Source organism: Protopterus annectens, chromosome 8.part0, assembly GCF_019279795.1.
Source record: "Protopterus annectens isolate FY-2018-M chromosome 8.part0, PAN1.0, whole genome shotgun sequence".
Classification (NCBI taxonomy): Eukaryota; Metazoa; Chordata; order Ceratodontiformes; family Protopteridae; genus Protopterus; species Protopterus annectens.
In genome coordinates, this window is record NC_056741.1 from 153,111,089 (window position 1) to 153,133,357 (window position 22,269).

Sequence of the window (22,269 nt, forward strand, 5' to 3'; positions counted from 1 at the left end):
GGACATGCTGATGATATTGTATGTAAATGACACATTAATGATGCATGTGCTTGGCATACTGATGCTGCATGAACATAACATTCTGATGATGAATATGCATGTCATGCAGCTGATGTATGTATATTAGCATGATAATAAGGTGCATATATACCATGCTGATGGTGTGGCATGAACATGACATGCTGATGTATGTACACAACCTGCTGATGATATTGTATGTATGACATGCTGATGATGTAGCATGTACATAACCATATTGATGAAACCACATGTACATGGCATGTTGATGATGTATGTGCCAGACAACTGATGCATGTATATGAGCATGCTGTTGATGCATGTACATGCCATACTGATGATGTATGTACACAGCATGCTGATGATGTGTATGCACATGACCATTCTGATGAAATTGCATGGCATGGCATGTTGATGTCTATGCATGGGATGCTGATGTTGCATGCACATAATGAGCTGATGTATGTGCCTGACATGCTGATGATGTGTTATGTAGATTCTGGTGAAACTACGTGTACATGACATGTTCATGTCTGTGCATAGCCTGCTGTTGATGTTGTATGCATATGATGAGCTGACGTATGCACCTGATGTGTTGATGTGGTATGTACACAACCATGTTGATGAAACTACATGTACATTGCATGTTGATGATGACATATTCACACGATGAGCTGATGATGTATGTAAATGACCATGCTGATCACATTGTCTCTACATGAAAAAATGATGCATGCATGAGTTGCTGATATGTTTCAGTACTACTCTGCCCCACACAACATAAAGCACTGCTTGTGATTCCCTGCTGGGAGAGAAAACCTATAATCTGATGTTATTAATCTTCTTTTCATTCATCACTGATGGGTTTGTTCTGAACCCTCGGAACTGTGTCAGCCTTTTTACCAAGCTTGCACCAGCCAAAACAACTGTCAAGCTAAGTCTCTTCCCAGAATGCCCTTCTCCATGTTACCTCAGATCTCGTTTGCCACATAGCCATAAAGTTGCATTTCAGCCAAGCTCTCAGCTAAGTGGAACTTTGATATTTGTGTGAAAAAGTTTTGATATCCTCATATTTTATTGAGTGAATAGTATTTATAGTGTTTTTTTCTGTCTAACCTTGTTTTTATTCTCTGTACTCTACCTGTTGTTACCATTGGTAAACTTTCAACTACCATTGTTGGTACGGCCTTTCCTCCCTTACCCTTGTGGTATTCCTTCAATATCATAGCTAGTATTGTGTTTCCTGTTAACCTATTAGCTTTGTTTTTTTTTTTTTCGTTTTTCTCTACATATCACTGTATTGCTATATTTGTGACTTCTTGAACAGTGTTTGACTTTGTTTGTAGTTGGATTATATGGTTGGCCTGTGGTGTCTTTCTGTCAAGATGTCGGATAAGAAGAGTACTTCAGGTGTTAAGCATTGTGCTTCATGTAATGGCAAGTTACCTAATAGTGATTCTCACAATGACTGTGTATACTGTTTGGGAATGCCCCACCTTTTGGTGTAGCCTCCGTGTGACATTTGTCAGAGTTTCAGTCAATGCACTCTTAATGAGGGCAAAAATAAACTGATTCTGAAAGGGTTGCTCAAGTCCCCTTTCTCAGAGGCCATTTCTGAGATGGAGGTCTCAACCCCTCCTACTAAAGACAAAAAGAGATCCCACTCTGTTACCTCCTCACCATCAGGTGATTAGGGCAAGCCTGGCAAATCAAAGGTCCCAAAGTTGTCTTCGGAGCATAAATCTGCTTCTGCAGCTCCGTCTTCCTCAGCTCCGAGCATCTCGAAACCTTCAATACCAGCGCCAGTTTCAGCACCTGTCCTACCTTCAGCACCAATTGTAGACCTTACTACACCTATTTCAACTTTGGCACCTGTGGCCACTTCGGCTTAGGGCACACCTTCGACTGCTTCGTTAGTTATCATTTTGGATCCGAACATTTCGGCTCTGAGTGCCACTTCTGCACTAAGAGTTGTACCGACTTCACTGGCTTTGACCCCTTTACCTCCGGTCTCAAAACTAGAGATTCGGTGCCAGCAGACCTTGCACCACAGACCTGATACTCCCCTTCCATAGATCCATTTCTGGGCCAAGCATATAGCCCCTTCATTGAATGTCCTGACTCCCCATCCGAAGTATCCACTAGATCCACCAGGAGCCTGTTGGAACACGACATGGTGCATCTTGTGGACCAGCTGTTGTTAGCCAGGGGGATACTCACACTTTTTAAGACCCATCCACCTGCAGAACTTGGGTTGACTTATCCATGGACTCCATCTTACACTCCTCCTTCAACCATCTCGGTTCTGAAGCCTTCTGCTCCATCATCCTTCTTGGAACCCATCACCTCAGTGCCTACAGTGCATCTTAATCCAGCTCTGAGTTTGCCCCTTTGGTCTTCGGTTCCTGCTGAACCAGTTCTTCCTCAGTCTGGGGATTGGGGGATAGGCACTTTGGCCCAGGGCACGGAGCCATCTTTCTCCTCGGTTCCATTATCGGTGCTGATAGCCACGTCCACACTGATCCTGCTTGAGGCTCCACCTCTGGGGGCAGGTTCGTCAGAGCAGGGTGTGACCCCAGTCCTGAGGTTGTCTTTCTCAGTTCTGGGCTATCATCCCTTTTTGGGAAGGCCCGCCTTCCGCAAGATGGAGAAGGCTCTTGCTTCTGGCAGCACTCCTTTGACATTGAAACCCCAGTTTTTACCCCTTGAGCTACAGCTGTCACAGACCACCCCCCGGGACACCGGGCAGAGAAGCCACAGGACACCCCTGTTCAGGGTACCCGATCTTCCAAGTCCTTTTCAAAGTCCCCCACTGAGAAGCCCCCTTGAAAGAGGATGTGCAAGAGGAAGCACATGGACTCACCCGAGGAGTCCTTAACTGAAGACACGGACTAAGATGATGGTGAAGGGCCCCCACGGTCACCACCTGATGATGTCTCCTTTGGAGACATCCTGGAAATGTTAAAGCAGAGAGGTGATTGGAAGCCCTCCAACCCTTCATCTGAGGAGTCCGTGTTCCTGCAGGATTTCCATACCCGGCCTTCTACCTCTTGAGTGACACTGCCTGCCGACAAGCTTGTCCAGCTCATCATGCAGCATGCTTGGAAGAACCCAGATACCATTGAGGCGATCCCTTGGAGACCAGAGAAAATTCTTTCCCCTCCCAAGGAGAACCCGCATTGGTCCAAAGGGTTACCAGTCGATGCTATGGTGGTGGCAGCGGCCACAAAAAAGGACTTGGCTGAGGAAAGTCCTGCTGTCCACCTGCCCAACAGGGAGTCCTGGGTGGTGGACAGACTTGGGAAGTGTGTTTTTGCATCAGGGAGCTTTGCTATACAGTCCCTAAATTATTTGGCATATTTTACGAGGCTCCAGAGAGACTTGATCTCCAAATTCTTTGCGACGCTCACAGAACAGTTGTCTGATGAGATCAGGGACAAAGTGGCCTTGCACCTTGCAACCCTGGAATCAATATCCAACTCGTCCATGAGGTTACTTTCACATGCGACCAAAGGGGCAGCTAGAGCAGTGGGTTTGGGAATTGCCATGAGGTGTCATGCCTGGATGTGCATTTGTGACCTTGTGGATCCCTTCAAGTCTTCCTTTATGAATGCTCCCATCGAAGCTTTATCCCTTATTGGCTCCAAAGTGACGGAGACACTAGCCAGGTGCGAGCAAAATGGAAAGACCCTGTCTGCCATAGGCCTACAGTTTTCCAACCCTCAACATTCCTACTCCAGGAATCAGAGGAGTGGAAAAATGTGGTACAAAAAATCTCAGGGTCCTTTCCTTGCCACACATGGTGATGATACGCTCAGGGGCAGAGGGAGTAACAATTCTGGAAGATGCCCCTACAGAGGTAGAGAAGGTCCTTCTAACCAAGGCTCCAGGGAGTCCTTCTCTGGACAGCCTTATCAGCATTCCTGAGGAGCAGCCCGATTGCTTACCTCTGGAAGCAGATGGGGTCATTTCTCTCTGCACCAATCACTGATCATTGGGTGCAGAGTATCATCACCAGAGGTTACACCATTTCCCTTTCTTGTCAACCAAACCTTCCAAGAAAACTTCCTGACATTCCACCCAGTCAAAGGGAAGAAGCAGCTTCAGAAATTATAAAGCTGTCTCAAAAAAAGAGTCATCCAACCAGTCCCACCAGACCAGCGCGGATCCAGATTTTACTCAAGATTCTTTTTTGTGCCAAAAAAGACAGGGGACTGGAGACCTATTTTGGATCTCAGCAGCTTAAACAAGTCTGTCACCCAAACCAAATCCCAGATGGTCACGGTTCAGTCCATTCTTCCCTTTTTAAGAGAAGGTGATTGGATGTACTCAATAGATCTCCGGGATGCATATTACCACATCAAGATGGACAAACATTCCAGGAGTCTGCTTTGCTTCCAGCTAGGGGCCAGTCATTATCAATTTCATGCCCTGCCATTCGGTCTCTCTACAGCCTCCAGAGTGCTCACATAATGTATGGCAGTAGTCACAACTCACTTGAGACTACAAGGATTCCGGGTGTTTCCATATCTGGATGACTGGCTCCTCACCGCCCCACCTAGCATCTTCTGGTAACAGCACTGCATTATACTCTCTCTCTGGCAAAATTTTTGGGAATAATGATACATTGGGAGAAATCAAACCTTACTCCTACACAACAAATAGAGTTCACTGCAGCAGTGTTCAATACTCAGTTCTGTCTATTATCACTCCCAATTCACAGACTCCACTGATTGAGGCTTCAGTTCTGAGTGATACTCTCTCAAACAAAAGTTTCAGCAAGGGAAGTTCTTCAGGCCCTAGGCTCTATGGCAGCTTCAATCCCAATAGTGCCTCTAGGAAAGCTACATATGTGGATCCTGCAATGGCTCCTTCTTTGACAATGGTTCCCAGACCATTACCCTCTCTGTTACCAGATTTGAATACCCAACTCTTGCAAACAGGACCCCCTTTTAGTGGATGAGGCCAGACATATAACTTTGGAGTCGTTCATTTCAATCCCCTCAGCTCACAGCCATTGTGACTATGCCTGTTTCCCTGATCGGGTGGGGGGGCCATTTCCAGGGAAAGACCATCCAAGGCACATGGTCCACCTCAGAGGCCCACCTGCATATCACTGTTTTGGAACAGAGAGATTTGCTGTTAGCTTTGCAGGCCTTTCATTTGGCTCTCCCTTCTGGGACAACTGCAATTCAGTCAGACAATATGTCAGTGGTCTGGTATATCAACAAGCAAGGAGGAACCAAGTCCTACCCCATATGTCGAGAAGCCATGAGAATTTGGCAGTGGGCAATAGCTTCCAACCACTTTCTGATAGCAACGCATATCCCGAGGAGCTCCAACGTGATTGCGGACAAACTAAGCATATGCAGCCTCATGCCTCACGAGGGGTCTCTTAACCCCACACTGGTGACAGAAATCTACAGCTACTGGGGCCAGCCCTGCTGCGATCTTTTCGCCTCTCTGTCAAACAAGTGCAGCAGCTGTTTCGCCCTACTTCCCTCGGAGGGGGAGTCACGGAGGGATGCTCTAATCCACGACTGGCTCACAGGACTTCTTTACACTTATCCTCCCATTCCCCTGATTCCGCAATTTCTAAAGAAACCTCTTCAATTGAGATGCAAGGTGATCCTCATAGCTCCATTCTGGCCTCGATAAGTTTGGTTCCCCTTCCTTTGGCCTCACCTAGTATACCTGCCGTGGATTCTGAACCCTCTACCAGATCTGATTACTCACCCCCAAGGGTAGAGTCATCCAAATCTGTCCAGTGTCAAGCTGACAGCTTGGTTTCTCCACTTCCATTAGTCGCCAGGCAAGCTAATCTCTCCTCACTTATTCAAGACATCATTCTGACCTCTCATAAACCATCCACCAGAAGACTATATCAGGATAAATGGAAAAGGTTCTCCATCTGGTCCAAGGATAACATGCTAGACCCGTATTCAGCTCCAGTAACTGCAGTGCTTCAATACTTGGCTAAGTTTTTTGATAATGGAGCCTCTGCCACTACCATACGAGTACATCTAGTGGCAATTTCCAATTTCCACAATGGTATAGATGGCACCACTCTTATCTCTTTATGCCAATGCAAGGCCTTCCTCAAGGGGACTTCTCATATCAGGCCTCCTGTCAGACAGCCCATGAAACTATGGAACCCCACTTTAGTCCTTCAGACTTTGACTCAAAAACCTTTTGAACCTGCTGTAAAGTGTGACCTAAAGCTTTTATCTTGAAAATCCTTGTTCTTGGCAACCATCACGTCTGCCAGAAGGGTTTCGGAGCTACAGGCATTGTGTATCAAGAGGCCCTATCTGGTCTTTCATAAAGACAGAGTATCACTTCAGGCAAATCCATCCTTCCTTCCCAAAGTTAACAAATGTAAAATAAAATAAAATAAAAGTTGTTTCTGAATTCTCCATAAACCAAACCATTGATCTACTAGTGTTCTTTCCGAATTTTGCCAGTAGAGGAGAGTACTGCCTTCACTCCTTAGACATACATAGACAACTGAGATTTTTACCTAGACAGGACCAAACTTATCCGTAAATCTGAACAGCTTTTCATGTCTTTTTCTGGACCCAGAATGAGAATGGCTGTTTCTAAGGTTACATTATCAAAATGGCTAAGGGACTGTATACTTTTCATCTATTCCCTCAGTAATGAACCTATGCCAAAAGTTAAAGCTCACTCCACTAGATCTATGGAAACATCTGTAGCTTTCCATTCCAGGGCTTCCATGGATGACATCTGTGCAGCAGCTACTTGGGCAAAGACTCATACCTTTTTCAATCATTACAAATTGGACCTGGTCTCCAGAGGGAGAGCTGCCTTCGGCTCAATGGTACTCAGGAATGTTCTTCCATAAGGGCCACCCATGGACCTCAAGGTAGCTTGGGATTCTGTCCCATCAGTGATGAATGGAAAGAAGATTAACAACATCAGATAAAGAAGTTATGTCTTACCATAATGTTCCATCTGTGTTGTTCATCTTCTTTCATTCATCACTTCCCACCCTCCTTCCCCCTCCAAAGGCTCCTGGGGGATGCTTTGGGTCTGAGTGATGTCCTAGGGTATTTGCGCAGAAGTGGCCTGTGCTTTACTTCTTTTTATCTAGCAAACTCGATCTGACATAACAGGGAGAAGGGCATTCTGGGTAGAGACTTAGCTTGATAGTTTTTTTTGGCTGGCATGAGCTTGTTAAAAAGGTGAGTCGGTTCCGAGGGCTTGGAACCAAACCCATCAGTGATGAATGAAAGAAGATGAACAACACAGATGGAATGTTATGGTAAGGCATAACTTCTTTTTTTTTGTCTGTGACCTTTTTGAGCTGCTTTCTGATGCCTGCTTCATTTTGGTTTCTGTTTTAAGAAATCTGCTTGGCCTGGTATTTTTTTTTTAGGCTGCACATTTCACATTTTTTTTTTTTCCTATTGGATAAATTGTCTCTTGAGTGATAATTAAATACTTAGTGAAATTCTGGGCCACTGCCTTTGTTTGAAAATATTTGATGCCTGCATAAACTAAAGCACTGACCTACATCCAGTTTGTTGATTTGCTTTTTAAACCTGGTGTCTTTAAGCTGCCCACCCGTACTGTAAATTGAGTTTAATAAGATCCTCCCTTTCTACACTGCTGTTGATATCCTGAATTATTTATTTGCCTTTCCTTTATACACTGATGTTGATATCCTGAATTATTTATTTGCATTTCCTTGTGTTTATATTGAAAAAGTGCATTTCCCTCCCATTGTCTGTTCTACTTGATCTAGCTAGCTGTTGGATAAAGTAGTGTATTTTACACTCTAGCAATCAATTGTCTTAACACATAAAAGGTCAGTGGATTTTCCATCTAGTGCACTGAGAGGTAGCCTGGTCTGTTGAGGCGTAGGGAACACTTGAGATTTCTGAATGAAGTTTTATTGGCTAGAGGGCTTATCTTGTTTTTTAGTGCCTTTATAAATTCTATAAAATTGAGTAGCTTTTGGCTCATTTATTCAAAGGGAAGTACTTTTATTGAACGATCACACTTTTATAAGCTGTTTAAAGTACACTGGTGAATTTATATCTTTAAGTTTGTTTGTAGTAGCATTTTGTACCATTTAACTTTGTTTATGGTAGCATTTCACTCTGGATACTCCTACTGTGGTTTTGCATTAAGAGGACTGGGACTGTTCACCTGGTGGCAGTAGGTGTTTACCTGGCTTGTCTGAGCTGGGAAACAGACAAAAGAGCTCCAAGTATTTTTTTTTTGTACGTCTCTGCACTTGATTTGCACTGTTTTGATACCTAGATAGCAAAGACTAGATTCAGATCTGCTGAATCTAGACTATTGATACACTTGAGCACTAAATCAGCCATCTTATATTATGAAGGGCTCCCGTGCACCCTTGTGGCAGAGGAATGTGGATCCAGCCTTGTCTGAGCTGGGGATTGCTGGAGGAAGGTTCATTGTGTGCTTTCCTATTGGTCTTAAACGTGTCTTAATTTCACCTGTATTTAAGCCTTGTGCTTGTGCTTGTGCATTGTAGTACACCTGTGTAGGTGCAAACACCTTGAAACTCAATTTTCCCTAGACATCTGTCAGTGGAACTCTCCTAACCCTCCCTACTGCACTATGGGCACACTGATCAGCTTTGCTACACAACCTTCATTAGAACAAATACCTTTGTTAGTTCTAGTACAAAAACTGTTCAGACTAGCCCAATCCCTTCCCTAATAGCACATATGGTAACAACCTGCTATAATGGGAAGTTTCCCATCATTTCACCAGCCAGCCTGATTGGCGTGGGCATCTTGAGGCAATGTAGTAATTGCCTCCTGTATACTGACAACCACTTACTCATAAAACAAACAAATACCATGTGTGAGAGATGTAATTCACTATGAAAATGGAATCAGTTCTTTCATGTAACAACAAACTGAACATAAACCAGGTTGTCAGCACACACACTTCACCTCTCATATAAAATGAGGCCATGACACATAAACCCACATACACAGAGGTGGTCACTAGCAGTCTATCAAAAGATCAGAGACCTCCCAAACACAAACCATTTGCACGCATTGCTCTGCAAATAGAAACCACTACACATAATAGCACATGCACCAGTATCTCAGCAAATAAGCCACAAGGCAAAACACCTCAAAACCTAATGTATTGGTCATAGGCGACTCAATAGTGAGACAAACAGATGTCCCCCTCACCAGGGTAGACAAAGAGAAGGTCACAGTCAGCTGCCTGTTAGGTGCCAGGATCCATCAAATCACACATGCACTCAAGTCACTCAACCACAAGTACCGTTATGACTGTCATAGTCCATGTTGGGGTGAATGATTTGAAATGTACCTCTCTGGACTATATGAAAAGAGAACTGACTGAACTCTCAGATTATGTGTCCCAGGTAGGTATGACTCTAGCCCTAAGCAGCATTTTACCTTCACCCAAGATGATGCCGCAATATAAACAAAAAATGATTGACTTCAGCAACTGGCTTAACTTGTGGTTTCAGTTCAGGGGGATCCAGTATCTGTCAGCCTGGGAAGACATGGCCGACTGGCCATGTGATGGTCTGTACCTGTCTCCTCTAGGCTATTGGATGCTGGCAAAAGTGCTTGCCTCTCCCATACTGCCTTTTTTAGGCAATGTCAAAAAAACAAAATTTCCAACGTAACAAAATCCACTCCAGACAAATTCAAGGCTCTGCTGCTTAATGCTAGGAGTCTAATCATGAAACTGCACTGCTTGGAAGCAGTCCTCATCTTGGAAGATGCTGGTGTCTGTGTAGTCACTGAGACATGGTTCAAGGCCACTGAGAGCACTCCGGCTGTGCAAGGCTACAATGCCTTCCACATGTTTAGACCTCAAAATGACCATGAAAGAACCAAAGGTGGAGGTGCATTCATCTTCATTAAAGCCAAGATCACCTTGAGACTGGTCAAACAGTACAACTCTCTCAAACTACTCCATGACCAATTAACTACAGGCAAAATACCCTACCACATCATTGCTAACTATAGGTTCCCCATCATGAACCAAGAAAAGCACATCACCTACCTGGACTTATTGGAGACACCATACAGCCCAACACCTTAGTCATGGGAGATTTCAACTATCCTTCCATTGACTGGGTGACATACATGAGCACAAACATGTTTGCCCAGTTTCCTGGACTTTGTCAATACAAATGCTCTTGAACAGATAGTCTGCACCCCCACAAGGGACTCAACTGTCCTATACATAGTACTCACCAACATGGAGGAGGTCAATGGACTCCTCCCTGTGTGATGCCATCCCTGGTAATGTCGCACCATAAATCAGTCTCATTTGAAGTAAATATTGAACCTGTCACTACCACATGAGCAAAAAAACTACAACCTATTAAGCAATGGTATAAAGTTTTATGCCCCCCCACAATCACAGACGACTCTTATGCAGTCATGTACACAAATGCCCTGTATAACACTTAATCAACTCTATAGACTCAGCTGTGCCTGACCAAATTAAAACTATATCCTCCCAAAAAAAACAAGCCACCCGGGTGGACCTCAAGTATAAACAGATTATATAACAAAAGGAAGAAACTGATGTCTAAGAGCAAGAGGGAACTGACTAAGCAGAGGAAGAATTCCCTCCACAGCTTTAACAGGCAAATCAGAAATCTTGTAAAGTCCTCTAAAGTTAATTATGAAGGTAAAATAGCATCCCTAGCTAAGGATAATCATAAGGCATTCTACGGATAATCATAAGGCATTCTTTAACTACATTTGAAATCTAAAATGTCATGCCTAGCTATGTGCCTAACTGGTAGTAAATGTTACCACTCATACTATACTGGAGGAAATTGCCAACATGGTAGCTGGCAGATGTGGCACAAACTACATGCCCCCACCAGCCATACCTCAAAACATACCTGATACCAGTCCTCTGCCTAGTATGTCTAGAGATCAGGTCATATCAGAGCTCTCCAAGGCCAAAAACATGGCCTCAATGGGACCAGATAACATCACAGGTTGCTTATTAAGCAATCTAAAACAGGAACTAGTGGACCCACTAGGCATTTTCTTTAACCACAGCCTGAGAACTGGCTTTGTTCCAGCAGAGTGGAAAACAGCAACAGTAATTCCATTGCACAATGGGGGCCATAAACCATCCCTGGGAACTATAGACCCATAAGTCTAACCAGTCTCATCTGCAAGGCCATGGAAAGAATCATCATGGACCTTATCAACAAGGACATAGGTGACCTTCAAACTCTAGACCCAACCCAGTCTGGCTTTGTTAAGGGTAGATCATGCTTATTAAACCTAGCAGACTTCTTCAAGAAAGTCATCCTGAATGAAAGTAAAACAGTACATACTGCCTATCTTGACCTAGCCAAGGCTTTTGACACAATCATCCACTCAGGTATCATTGAAAAACTCTCCCAGCTGGGGATTAAGTTACGTTACTAGATGGGTAGCCAATTGGCTCAGCAACAGAAGACATAATGTCAAATTTGGTGACTCCACATCTACTAGTAGACCTGTCACCAGTGGCATATAACAAGGATTTGTGCTGGTCCCTTTACTGTTTGGAATCGGTTTCTCATAAGTCCAGGCTAAACTAGATGGCCTTTGGTTACCAAGTTCACTGATGATTGCAGATTGGGTGCAATCATTGAGTCCCCCAGTGATGCTAACATATTACAGGAGGGGTTAACACAGACAAATGACTGGTGCCAAAGCCACAGTCTAAAACTAAATGCAAAAAAGTTTATTATTATCCTCTTTGGCAAAGTGGAATTCCCTGCTAATTACAATATTGACAACACCCACTAAGTTCAAACCCAGTGGTCTGAGACCTGGGAACATAAGTAGATGGCAATCTGAACTTTGACCACCAAGTTTCCACAGTGGTAAAGAAAGTCTTCTATGTTGCATATCTCATAAGTAAGGGCATCTCATCCAGGTCTAAGGATTTATAACTCTACTGTACTCGACCCTCATCAGACCATTTATAGAGTACAATGCTCCCTTCTGCATGTACCTCACCAGACACCTGGAGCAGCTGGAGACACCACAGAGGTTCCTCACCAAGAACATACAGGGCCTCCAAACCATGACTTAAATGAACAGACTGAAAGCCCTGTCACTGTACTCTGAATCATACAGACTGCTGAGAGGCGACTTGTGACTGGCCTACAGGGCAGTCTCTGACCCTGCCCTTAGGGATATGCTGCACATCCAAAAGTCAAATGGCAGAAAAGTCACTCATTCTAGGGATCTTAACCTAGCCTGTGATATTAACAGAACATGCTGGACAGACAGATATATCCCTCAGAGATTGCTGCTACTCTGGAATATACTTCCATGTCATGTGAAGCAGGGCTCCTCCCTGACCCTATTTAAACGCAACCTGGACAAATGTATGGGAGACTGCAAATTCACCCTTGTGGTGGCACTCATGTCCCTCATGGACAGAGGTAGTCAGTGTTTATCATACAGGTGCTCTGTGAATTATGTCCATCTAATCAAAGACAGCTGAGCTGGCAACTCAGTATTAACATGACTAGGCTTGTAAGGGCTTTAGGGCCGCTAGTCTAGTAACCTCCTATGAACCTGTGAACATCATTCTCCAAAAAACACTGGTGACATTAGGCATTCTTCTAGTGGTGGTAGTCTGCAGTTGGACTGACATATATTTTTGATTCTCCTGCACAGTATACTCTGCAATTCATGCTTTTTAAATTGGGGCCATTGGTAAGGCACCTTATCTACATTCCTATTCTGTATCTGAAGTACTTGGTAGTGTAAAATTTTATAGAGAATTTGTCAGTCTGTGATGAAATCTCCTTAAATTTGTATGAGACAAAAGTACTGAGCATCTGACTTCTCTAGTATGGTTTTATTTTTCATAACAATAAATTCTGAGTATTTTATTATTCTACCTCATTTAGTTGTTAGAGTTTCATTTTTTGCTTACATTTTTGTTTGTTTTTAACACAGATTGTCTTGTGTGGCCAGTACTGTTAAGTCAATACTCCATGCATTTGGACTTCTTTATAAATTGATCAGTAGGGCTCAGCCCTATGCAGCTGTAGAAGATGTTTATGAATTCTGCCAGTAAGAAACTCATTTATCTGCAAGTATCTTAAAACAATCTAAGATAAAAACATCCCTAGTAACCATTAAAAGTCTCAAGAGCAATGTATATGAATTGCTAAGAGTGAAAATAGAAGCTAATCAAAAATCCCACAATACAACCTGGTTGAAAAAGAAATAAATAAATAAATAATGGTGGTAGGCGCCATTTAAAAGATTCAGACAGAAATTGAAAACATATTAAGTATAACAAAATAATGTATTGTACTAAAGCTGAAATCTAAATACTGCTAACCCTTAAACAGAAAAGGAAGCACAGAAGCCTTTGTTTCTCTGTTTGCCTTATATAGCTTACTACAGATTCACAAACATATAGAAATTCAGGGACTTCCAAGATAGCTGCACATTAAGTATCAGCTTAATTTCAACACTTCCAGTGTGATAACAGAAACTTAGAAGACAGAGCTGGTAAACTCATATTTTAGGGTAAATTTCAATAACTGGCTAGTAACTGCACTGCCTGCATTCCAGCAAAAAATAAATTTAGAGAACTTGAAAGAAAATCAGTCACAAAAGGAGAGGAAAAACATTGACTGGGAAGAATTCTGCACCGGTTAGCAAAAAGTGGCGCTAGCTCCAGCTTTGGTGCAAGACATGACTTCCAATAACCTAGAGGTAAAAAAAATGTCAAATGTACTCAGAGCTGATTAAAATAAAGGAAACACTGATGGAGTATATTAACTCAAATAACAAAAGGATAAAAAAAATGAAAGAAGCTTTAAATAGATATTCAGATGAGGTTATAAAACTGCAAAAATCAGAGGTCAAAATGAAGAAAAGGCTGGCTGAATATGAGACTGCTCACGAAGAGCTGTTTTAAAAAATAACAGAACTAGAGGACAGAGCATATAGAGAAAAAAATAGATTTTCTGCTGTACCAGAGAGACCAGAAGGAACAGACTATATTAATGTTATGAAAGTACAGATAAGCAACTGGACCGGTATTCCACGTCAAGAGTTGTTAATTGAAAGGGCACATTGTGTGTATGCTCCAAACCTGGCTATGAGAAAGCAACGTAGACCTTTAACAGTAAAGATACAATTCACCAGCAGAAGGAGTTGATTCTGACAAATTTGTGGCAGAAGGACAAAGTATTAAAAGTGAGAAACAGTAGAGTATTTGTGAAAGTGATTACTTACTGTACACCAGGCAGAAGAGGAGGAGATTTATTCCACTAATCAGGAAATGTCATGAAGCAGGAGTGAGGTTCAAGCTGCTGTATCCAGCATTTTTCAGAATATTCTTTCCTGTAGGGACAAAATTATTTTTTGATGTAGAACATGCTAAGGAGGAAACGTTTGTCGGGCAAAAAGTAATCTGTAAAACAGAAGGATATTGTGCTTTTTCTTCTTCTGGTAATAAAGCCCACAGAGCAAATGTGTCAGTGAAGCCTTTTCTAATGTTTCAACGGAAAATGCTTGAGAGGCAGAAAAAGACTAGAGGAACCGATAGTGCATTGGAGCTGAGCCAGAGACTGGATTTGAGAGATAGAGATCAACGGGAATAAAACCAGCAACTCAGAAATGGACAAATAAATGTGAGATTACATAGCATTAATTATATTTGAGAAGCATGACAGAACAAGAAAACATGGAAATATTGGACTTTTTTGACTTTGTTAAACTTGTAGGGGACTCTAAAGCATATGCTCTGCTTCACGTCATTAATGTTTGGAAGAACATTTAGGAGAGGGGAAGAGGAATGAGGGAGTTTAGCTGTAAGTAAAACAAAATTTTGTTTTTAACAGTAGTATTTTTAATGCATGCAAAGTAAAGCTTACTCAGTTATTTTCAAGTGTAATGGGAGAACTAAAGTAAACAGGTGCCCCTGTTTTTTCTCCTTCTTTCTTTCTCCTTGTTCAGTTTTATGAAATATAGGCACTGCAATGTGAAAAAAAGAAGAAAAATATGTCTGGTCAAAACAGCATGATACAAAAAATGTGATGTGCTTTTTCTCACACTTGCATAGGGGAATGACCAGATTATGGCCATTGGCTTGATCTAGTAACAAGTTTTAAGAGAAAGCAAATAAATAAAAAAGAACATTGAATATAATAAAATGTTTCCCCCAAATAAATGAGTAGTTGTAGAAACAGCTGTGTATCTGGTTCTCAAGTCTCCATGGAGACAATCTGATAAAGACCAGTAAAAATAGAATATGTCTTTGTTTCAATTGCTTTCTTTCAATGGCTAGGAGATAATGTTTTCTGAAAGCATTCAATTGTTTTTTCCAATCTGGGAGAGTAGTAAAGATAAGACAAAAACAGACAGCACTTAGTAGAAGCACAGGCTGTACCATGCATCTTAGCATGGATAACCTTCCTTTTAGGTTAATCCAAGTGTGAGTGTGGCTGTCAGTCTGGGATATTTGTTCTCCTCTTAGGATGGTAAAACTTCAATATCTGAAATTAAACATAGTTATGTGTGTTAAAGTTTTAAGTTAACAGTTTTGGGGGTGTACTGTGGATGTGTTTGGTTCTTGTTTGAGGGTTTTCATTAAAACAAAAATGTTTATAAGATGTGACATAGGCTGAAATGGATATGACAAGAAACAACTGTAGAAAAGATCAACCTGCCAGACATTAGTGTATGCATGTAACACAAAAGCTGGAATTGGACACTTAAAAAAGCTGTTAGACATAAATATGTGAATAATACCTTTTTAACAAAATGACAGTTTTTATATTATCTTTAAATGTAAATAGTCTCACAGACACATACAAAAAAGAAAGAGTAGTGAACATTAAAAATGCAGAGTGCAAACAGCTATAGGAGACACATCTGGAAAGAAATGAGCATGTGAATTTGATAAAGAAAGGTTTTCAGTATTATTATTCAGTGGAATACCTGGGACAGAGGAAAAGAGAAGTACTGGAATTAATTGTAATAGGTGCTCCAATAGTGATAGATGAGGATGAAAAAGATAATAATTGAAAATTTGTATCACTAAGGGGCTATTGGTAAGGGAAGAGGATTACACTGGCATGTATCTATATTCCATCTCAACTTTCAGCAGGGAATATTACTTATAGGTGGAGACTGGAATTTGATTTTCAGCAGTGCAGATGTTACTGGGGGCCCCAGTAGGGAAAATGTAACAAAGGAGTGTAGATTTTTGAAGAAATTTATGAAAATATTTGGCAGGAAAGATGTGAATTCAGTAGTAGGAGTTCAGAGTGAATTTACATCTTATTCCCCATGATACAAAAGCTGGGCTAACTTATATTTTACAGGAACATGTGCATTTAATTGAAACTTTTGATACACATTCAATAACCATTTCAGATCATGCACCAGTAATAACTAGAATAAAAATGCAGGGTAATGAAATAAAAATGAGACACTGGCAGTTTTCCACCTATCTGTTGAAAAGAGTGGAATTTAAGGAATGGGTAGTGGAAATTATTTGGGAGTTATTAGAGAAGAAAGGAATTTCTTCTGAAAATATAGCTAGGGAGTGGGATAAAAGTAAAGTGGATTTTAAAAATAGGGTAGAAATAAAAGAAAGATAGATATGGTTAAGAAATAACAAGAATTATTTAGAGGGACTGACAAAGGTTTAAGTATTGCAAAATGGGGGAGTCTCACAGAACAAGAAGCAGAAAATAAGAGATTGCCTCAACAATATGGGTCTATATTGTATCAGCAAACACTTAAAAAGTGAACACTGATTCATCGACCATATGTAAGCGAAAGCTTACAATCTCAAACACTCGGAACAGTGATTTTTTTCCCAGGGGAAAAAAATCACTGGGCCGGTTTTGGGAGTTAGATATTTCCTCCAATGTGGTGCAATCTCGGAGTTGGTATATTTAAGTAGGGTGGGGGGGGCACAGCCCCCCACATTATATACTGTTTTAAGATTTTTTTGTATTTTAATTTTTTTTGTGTTCGGGATTGTAAGCTTTTGCTTATATAGGTCCGATGAATCAGTGTTCACTTTTTTAAGTGTTCACTGATTCAATATAGACCCAACAATATGCATGGGTTTAGAAAAGACTGCTGTTAAGCAACTGTTTTTGATAATACCTCCAGTGCACAAAAACTTTTTATCAGAAAGACTCAGGCAACAGAAAGTAGAAAGGGCTGTCACCAAGCTTAGGGAGCCTATAACAGGGAAGATAAGAGATCCTATAGAAGTACTAGAAATAATTTCAAAAAATTTATGAAAATCTGCATAAAGCACAGCCATGTGGAGATAAAGAAAAGGTAAAATGGAAATGTTTATGGAAGAATTAAATATCCCAAGGTTAAAGGTATTAGAGGCTCAATTACTGATAGGATAGCAGGAGATGAGATAAAAATGGTGATGTGTAAACAAGCTACAGGAAAGTCCCCAGGAATAGATGGTATTCCTGTGGAAGTTTGGAAGCTAGATGGGAAACACTTGATAAAGATCTGGAAATATTTGTTTAACAGTATTTTAAGAGGAGGAGAAGCATCAACATCCTGGAAGAAAGCAGTGGTGACTGTAGTACTTAAAGAGAGTAAAAAACAATCAGATCTAGCTTCATATAGGCCCATTTCAATTCTAAACCATGATTACAAAGTGTCTATTTATTTATCATTTGTTGACTGGGAAAATCTGACTAGGACAGAGCCTATTTTCAGCAGAGGCCCGGGGAGAAATGCTCCAGACGCATGTCTTTGGATTGTGGGAGGAATCTCACATGAATGGGGAAAGAACATGTAAACTCTGCACAGAAGGCACCCCAGCCGAGAATCGAACCGGAGAACCTCTTGCTGTGAGGTGACAACGTTAACAGCTGCACCACCGATATATATTGGCTAAAAGAATGGCAAAGATGGTGCCATAATTGATAGATATTCCTCAATGTGGTTTTGTGGAGGGGAGGCAAACATTTGACAACATTAACAGAACAGTGATGATACAGAGGGAAGCAGAATGTAAGAAAATACCACTGTTGTTGGTGGGACTTGATGCAGAAAAAACATTTGACAGAGTAAGCTGGGAGTTTATAAGCAGGGCAATGGAAACATTTGCATTCTGTGATAAAATTATAAGGTTGATTAGGAGGATACAAGAGGGATTGGAGGTAAAAATTAAAGGGGGAGGGTTCCTCGCTGATAATTTCTGTTTGAGCAGAGGAACTAGGTAGGGGTGTCTTCTTTTCCCTTTCTTATTTACATTATATTTAGAACCCTTAGCAAAGAAAATAAGGAATTCAGAAATTCAAGGATATAATTGCTACTGCAGTCAAGAAAGGCTGTCTCTATTAATAGATGATGTTATTTTATACCTGATAAAACAGAAAAGGACATCTCAGTGTTGTGAAACATTTTGAGACAGTTCCAAGTCTTTTCAGGATACTAAATTAATGAAGCTAAAACAAAGGCAATAGCTGTAAATGACATACCCACACATGAAGTGGTTCAGAAATATCCCTATTTATGGGGACATGATAAAATGAAGTACTTAGGCGTATGGATTAAAAGGATTCTGAGGTGGCAGCTAAGGATATGTGGGAAGAGATTAAACAAAAGATAATACAAAAACTGAGAAACTGGCAGGTTTGTTTTATGGATGTGGATAGTAAGATGCAAGCAGTTAAAATGTTTTTAATCACTTTAGTTTTATACACAGGTCAGGCATTTTTTATCAACCAGAGGAGAAGTTGTGGATAGCAATTAATAAAGAGATGAAGAATTTTGTCTGGGAGGAGAAGATGGCAAGAGTCAAATGGGATAAACTGATTCTTCCAACAGAACAAGGCAGTTTGGGATTACCCAATCTGAAAGGGTATTTCAGAGCTACACAGTTAAGGCTGCTATACATAGCACACGCAGAAAGTTATAATTCAAAGTGGAAAGGGTTGATGACGAAATTGAGGACGGGGTTCAAGAAACAAGGAGAGACTGGGATTTTGGATGCAGATCCTCAAGAATAATAACAATAACCACACAGAATATCATATTCATAAATTAGCAAAAAGTATTCTAAGAACTAAGCCAACATGTGAATGGAGAAGGGAGATTATGCCGCTACAGATGTCTACAATTAGGGATACAGACAATATGCAAGAGGGGGGCTAGAATTTATTGGAAAAAACTGGCAAAAAAAGCAATGTATTGGAAGTAAATAATTAGGTAGGGAAAAGTAATAGAATGAGTAGAGGCCAATAATTTATTTGGATTGCAGGCTAGGGATTGCCTTCCCTATCAAGGACTGATATCAGAGTATTGGCAGAGAGAAAGAAATAGGGGGATCCTAAGTGAAAGACCAACACTGGTACAGCTTTTAGTAAAATCTAGAATGGAAGCTGCTGTTAAAAAAGGAATTATTAGCAGAGCATATAAAATATTGCATGATAACTATAATAATCAATCAGAGGAGGTTAAAAAGGATTGGGAAGAGAGACTGGATAATTATTTTGTGAAATCATCTACAACAGGCATGTAAAGTATGCACTAATTTCCTTTTTCAGATGTGATCATAAGTGAAAGTATGCTGAAAATATTACACAAATATAAAAAAAAATTCAGCTTGTGAATTGAATTGAATTTGTAAACTGACATAATGTAACATTGGTTGTTGTTGGTGTTGTTGTTTGTCTTTCGGCTTTTCCTGGTTAGGGCTCACCACAGCGGAACTCCGGTCCGCTAATGATTGGTAGCAGATTTTCACGAACGCCGAGGTGCCAGCTCGATGTTCAACCTTCATCGAAGGCACTCCCATTTATGCATGTCTTTCAAATGCACACCCAACCGTGGGAGGACATGCAAACTCCACACAGAAGGCACTTCCCGCACTCCAGCCGAGAATCGAACGGGAGAACCTCTTGCTGTGAGGCAACAACGCTACCGCTGCACCACCGTGGATAACATTGCTGATTTTTTATATTTAGACCCCACTTTTGCAATATGAGTATTCCTTTAAAGCAGTGCATTAACATTGTTTTCATAGATTTAGGCCATTTTTTATTATTATTACTGAAGTTTACTTTTTGAAGCCACATTTGAAATGAGGTGTGAACATTTTCTGTATACCTACACCAGCAAGATACTAAATTTAACATTTAAATCAAAGATGCCAAACTCATAAGTTGGTAAAAACATTCTTGCACATTTTACATTTTAAAATAGTTTGTTCCTAGTATTTGGGGGTCCTTAGGAATGTGGCAGTTCTTATTTCTCAGCATCAAATATATTAATACTCTGACTGGAAAGTTCATATTTTTTATTTGTATTTCTGTAAAGGTACACATGGTGTTGCAAAAGTTTGTTAAAATATCTTTTTTTCATTCTTGGCATGCTTCTAACACATATACCACAACTGGAATGATACACAGAAGTTTATCACAGTTACTTGTCAATGATAACAGGCAGATTCATGAAACATTACATGTTCTGGAGTGGCACAGAGTGATGACACCTTACAATACTTCCTTATCGAATCTGGCTAGTGTCCCTTTGGTTTTGCATCTACCCGCATCCATATTTCCATGTGGGATTTCACTAAGACTCTGGATTTATGCCAAAGGCATGCCTATAGGTAAACTGCCCAAATGTGCAAGTGTATCCTGCCCAGGACAGGTTATCTGCCTTGTGTTTACTGCTTGCTAGGACAGGCTATGTTGCTGAGAACGAAAAAGTGGGTGCTGGAAAATGAATCCCCATTACTTTTTTAGTTCTGTTTGTATTAACCACGAAAGGCATGTTATACCCATCAGCTGTCTCTGATTTCATGGAATGTCTCCATTTCTGCCTGATATTTTTTCCTGTTCCTGGTAAAATAAATGATTTCTGGTAAATAACTGAGGATTACAGTCAGTCAATAATGCCAGACATTAGAGTTTCATGTTTGTTATTCTTTATAAAATATATTTTGATGCTATTCTCTTAACTTCTTTTAAGTGAATTTGAATAACATTAAAACATGACCCTGACTTTTGGCCTTTGCTCTCATATTATTTTGACTTTGTCACAATTCCTGAGCAAATAAGTTAAGAAGTATATCTCTAGTACAAGTTTTTATTTCAGGTGTAAGCTAGAAGTATTCAGAAACATAACTACTTTGATCACAGATGAAGCAGAAAAGAAAGACCAGAAAATCAACCCCAAGTCTGGCCTACTTTACATTTCACATTTTAAAAGTATTCAAGACATTGAGAATCACTCCCATAAATAATGTGATTTGTAGCTTATTATAAAATGGGGGCTATAATCAATATGGTATACATTTTGTTAAGCAGTTTTGTGAGTGCGTTATAGAGTTCTTAGATTACACAAAGGTATATAACAACAGCAACATAAATAGAAAGGCTATAAGCACAATTTGAATTACTGACTGCAGTAAGCAAACTCAGAAATTATAGACAGAACTAAAATCTTGATTTCATGACATGGTTTGCTGATATCCATAATCTTAACTAAAACTTGGAAATTCAAAAGCAAATCAGCCATTAAAACAAGAGGTAATTAAAAATAAATACAGTGCATTAGTATGTTTTAATTATGTCCTAATAGTAAAGTGTAGCAAAACGTAAATTTGGTCAAGGCAAACATAATCACATCTGAGTTTGATTTCTAATTTCTTTCACATCTATAGCCACTATGTGAATCTGTCCTCCACATTTCTTTTAAAACACTTCATGGAAAAAAAAGCTATTCACATTTATTGTTAAGTTATCTAATTCAAATACATTATTGAACAAGGAAACAAATTTTCTAAAATCCAATGTGACCACAAAAAGTCTTGAAACTAGTACCTTTATGAAGGCAGACATCAACGTTGGTGTTTCTCTTGCATTCAGCAAGGATGTCCTTTAGGTTTACCACACTTGATGGTTCTTGAGCAAGTACAGAAACTTTTGTTCAGTATTTTACATTTATAAGCATACAAAGCAGAAAAAACCCACACCCATTGTACTAACCACGTAAAGAATATCTTTCCAGGATTGGTGTATCTACTGCTGTTTCCACTCTAACCACTAATATGTTGTAGCATTTTGACTTTACCCTTATGCACTATAGTAATATAGTAGAATAGATATCAGATATTTCCATCTGAGGCACCGCACACCAGTCATTTCAGTAAGGGAGACTCAACTAAGAACTCAGAATGAGAAATATTGGTGCGCAACAATGCATA

The 22,269-nt window shown here is 40.4% G+C and overlaps 1 protein-coding gene across 1 annotated transcript in view; it reads right to left on the reverse strand.

The window, feature by feature from the left end:
* The window catches only part of LOC122808681, a 115,752-nt gene extending 93,781 nt beyond the window's left edge, over positions 1 to 21,971 (reverse strand). Inside the window, exon 1 of the mRNA XM_044079660.1 lies at positions 21,887 to 21,971. Coding sequence (XP_043935595.1) covers positions 21,887 to 21,904 — 18 coding nt within the window. The 5' untranslated portion in view covers positions 21,905 to 21,971. The remainder of the gene's footprint in view (positions 1 to 21,886) is intronic.
* Between the last annotated feature and the right edge of the window lie 298 nt (positions 21,972 to 22,269).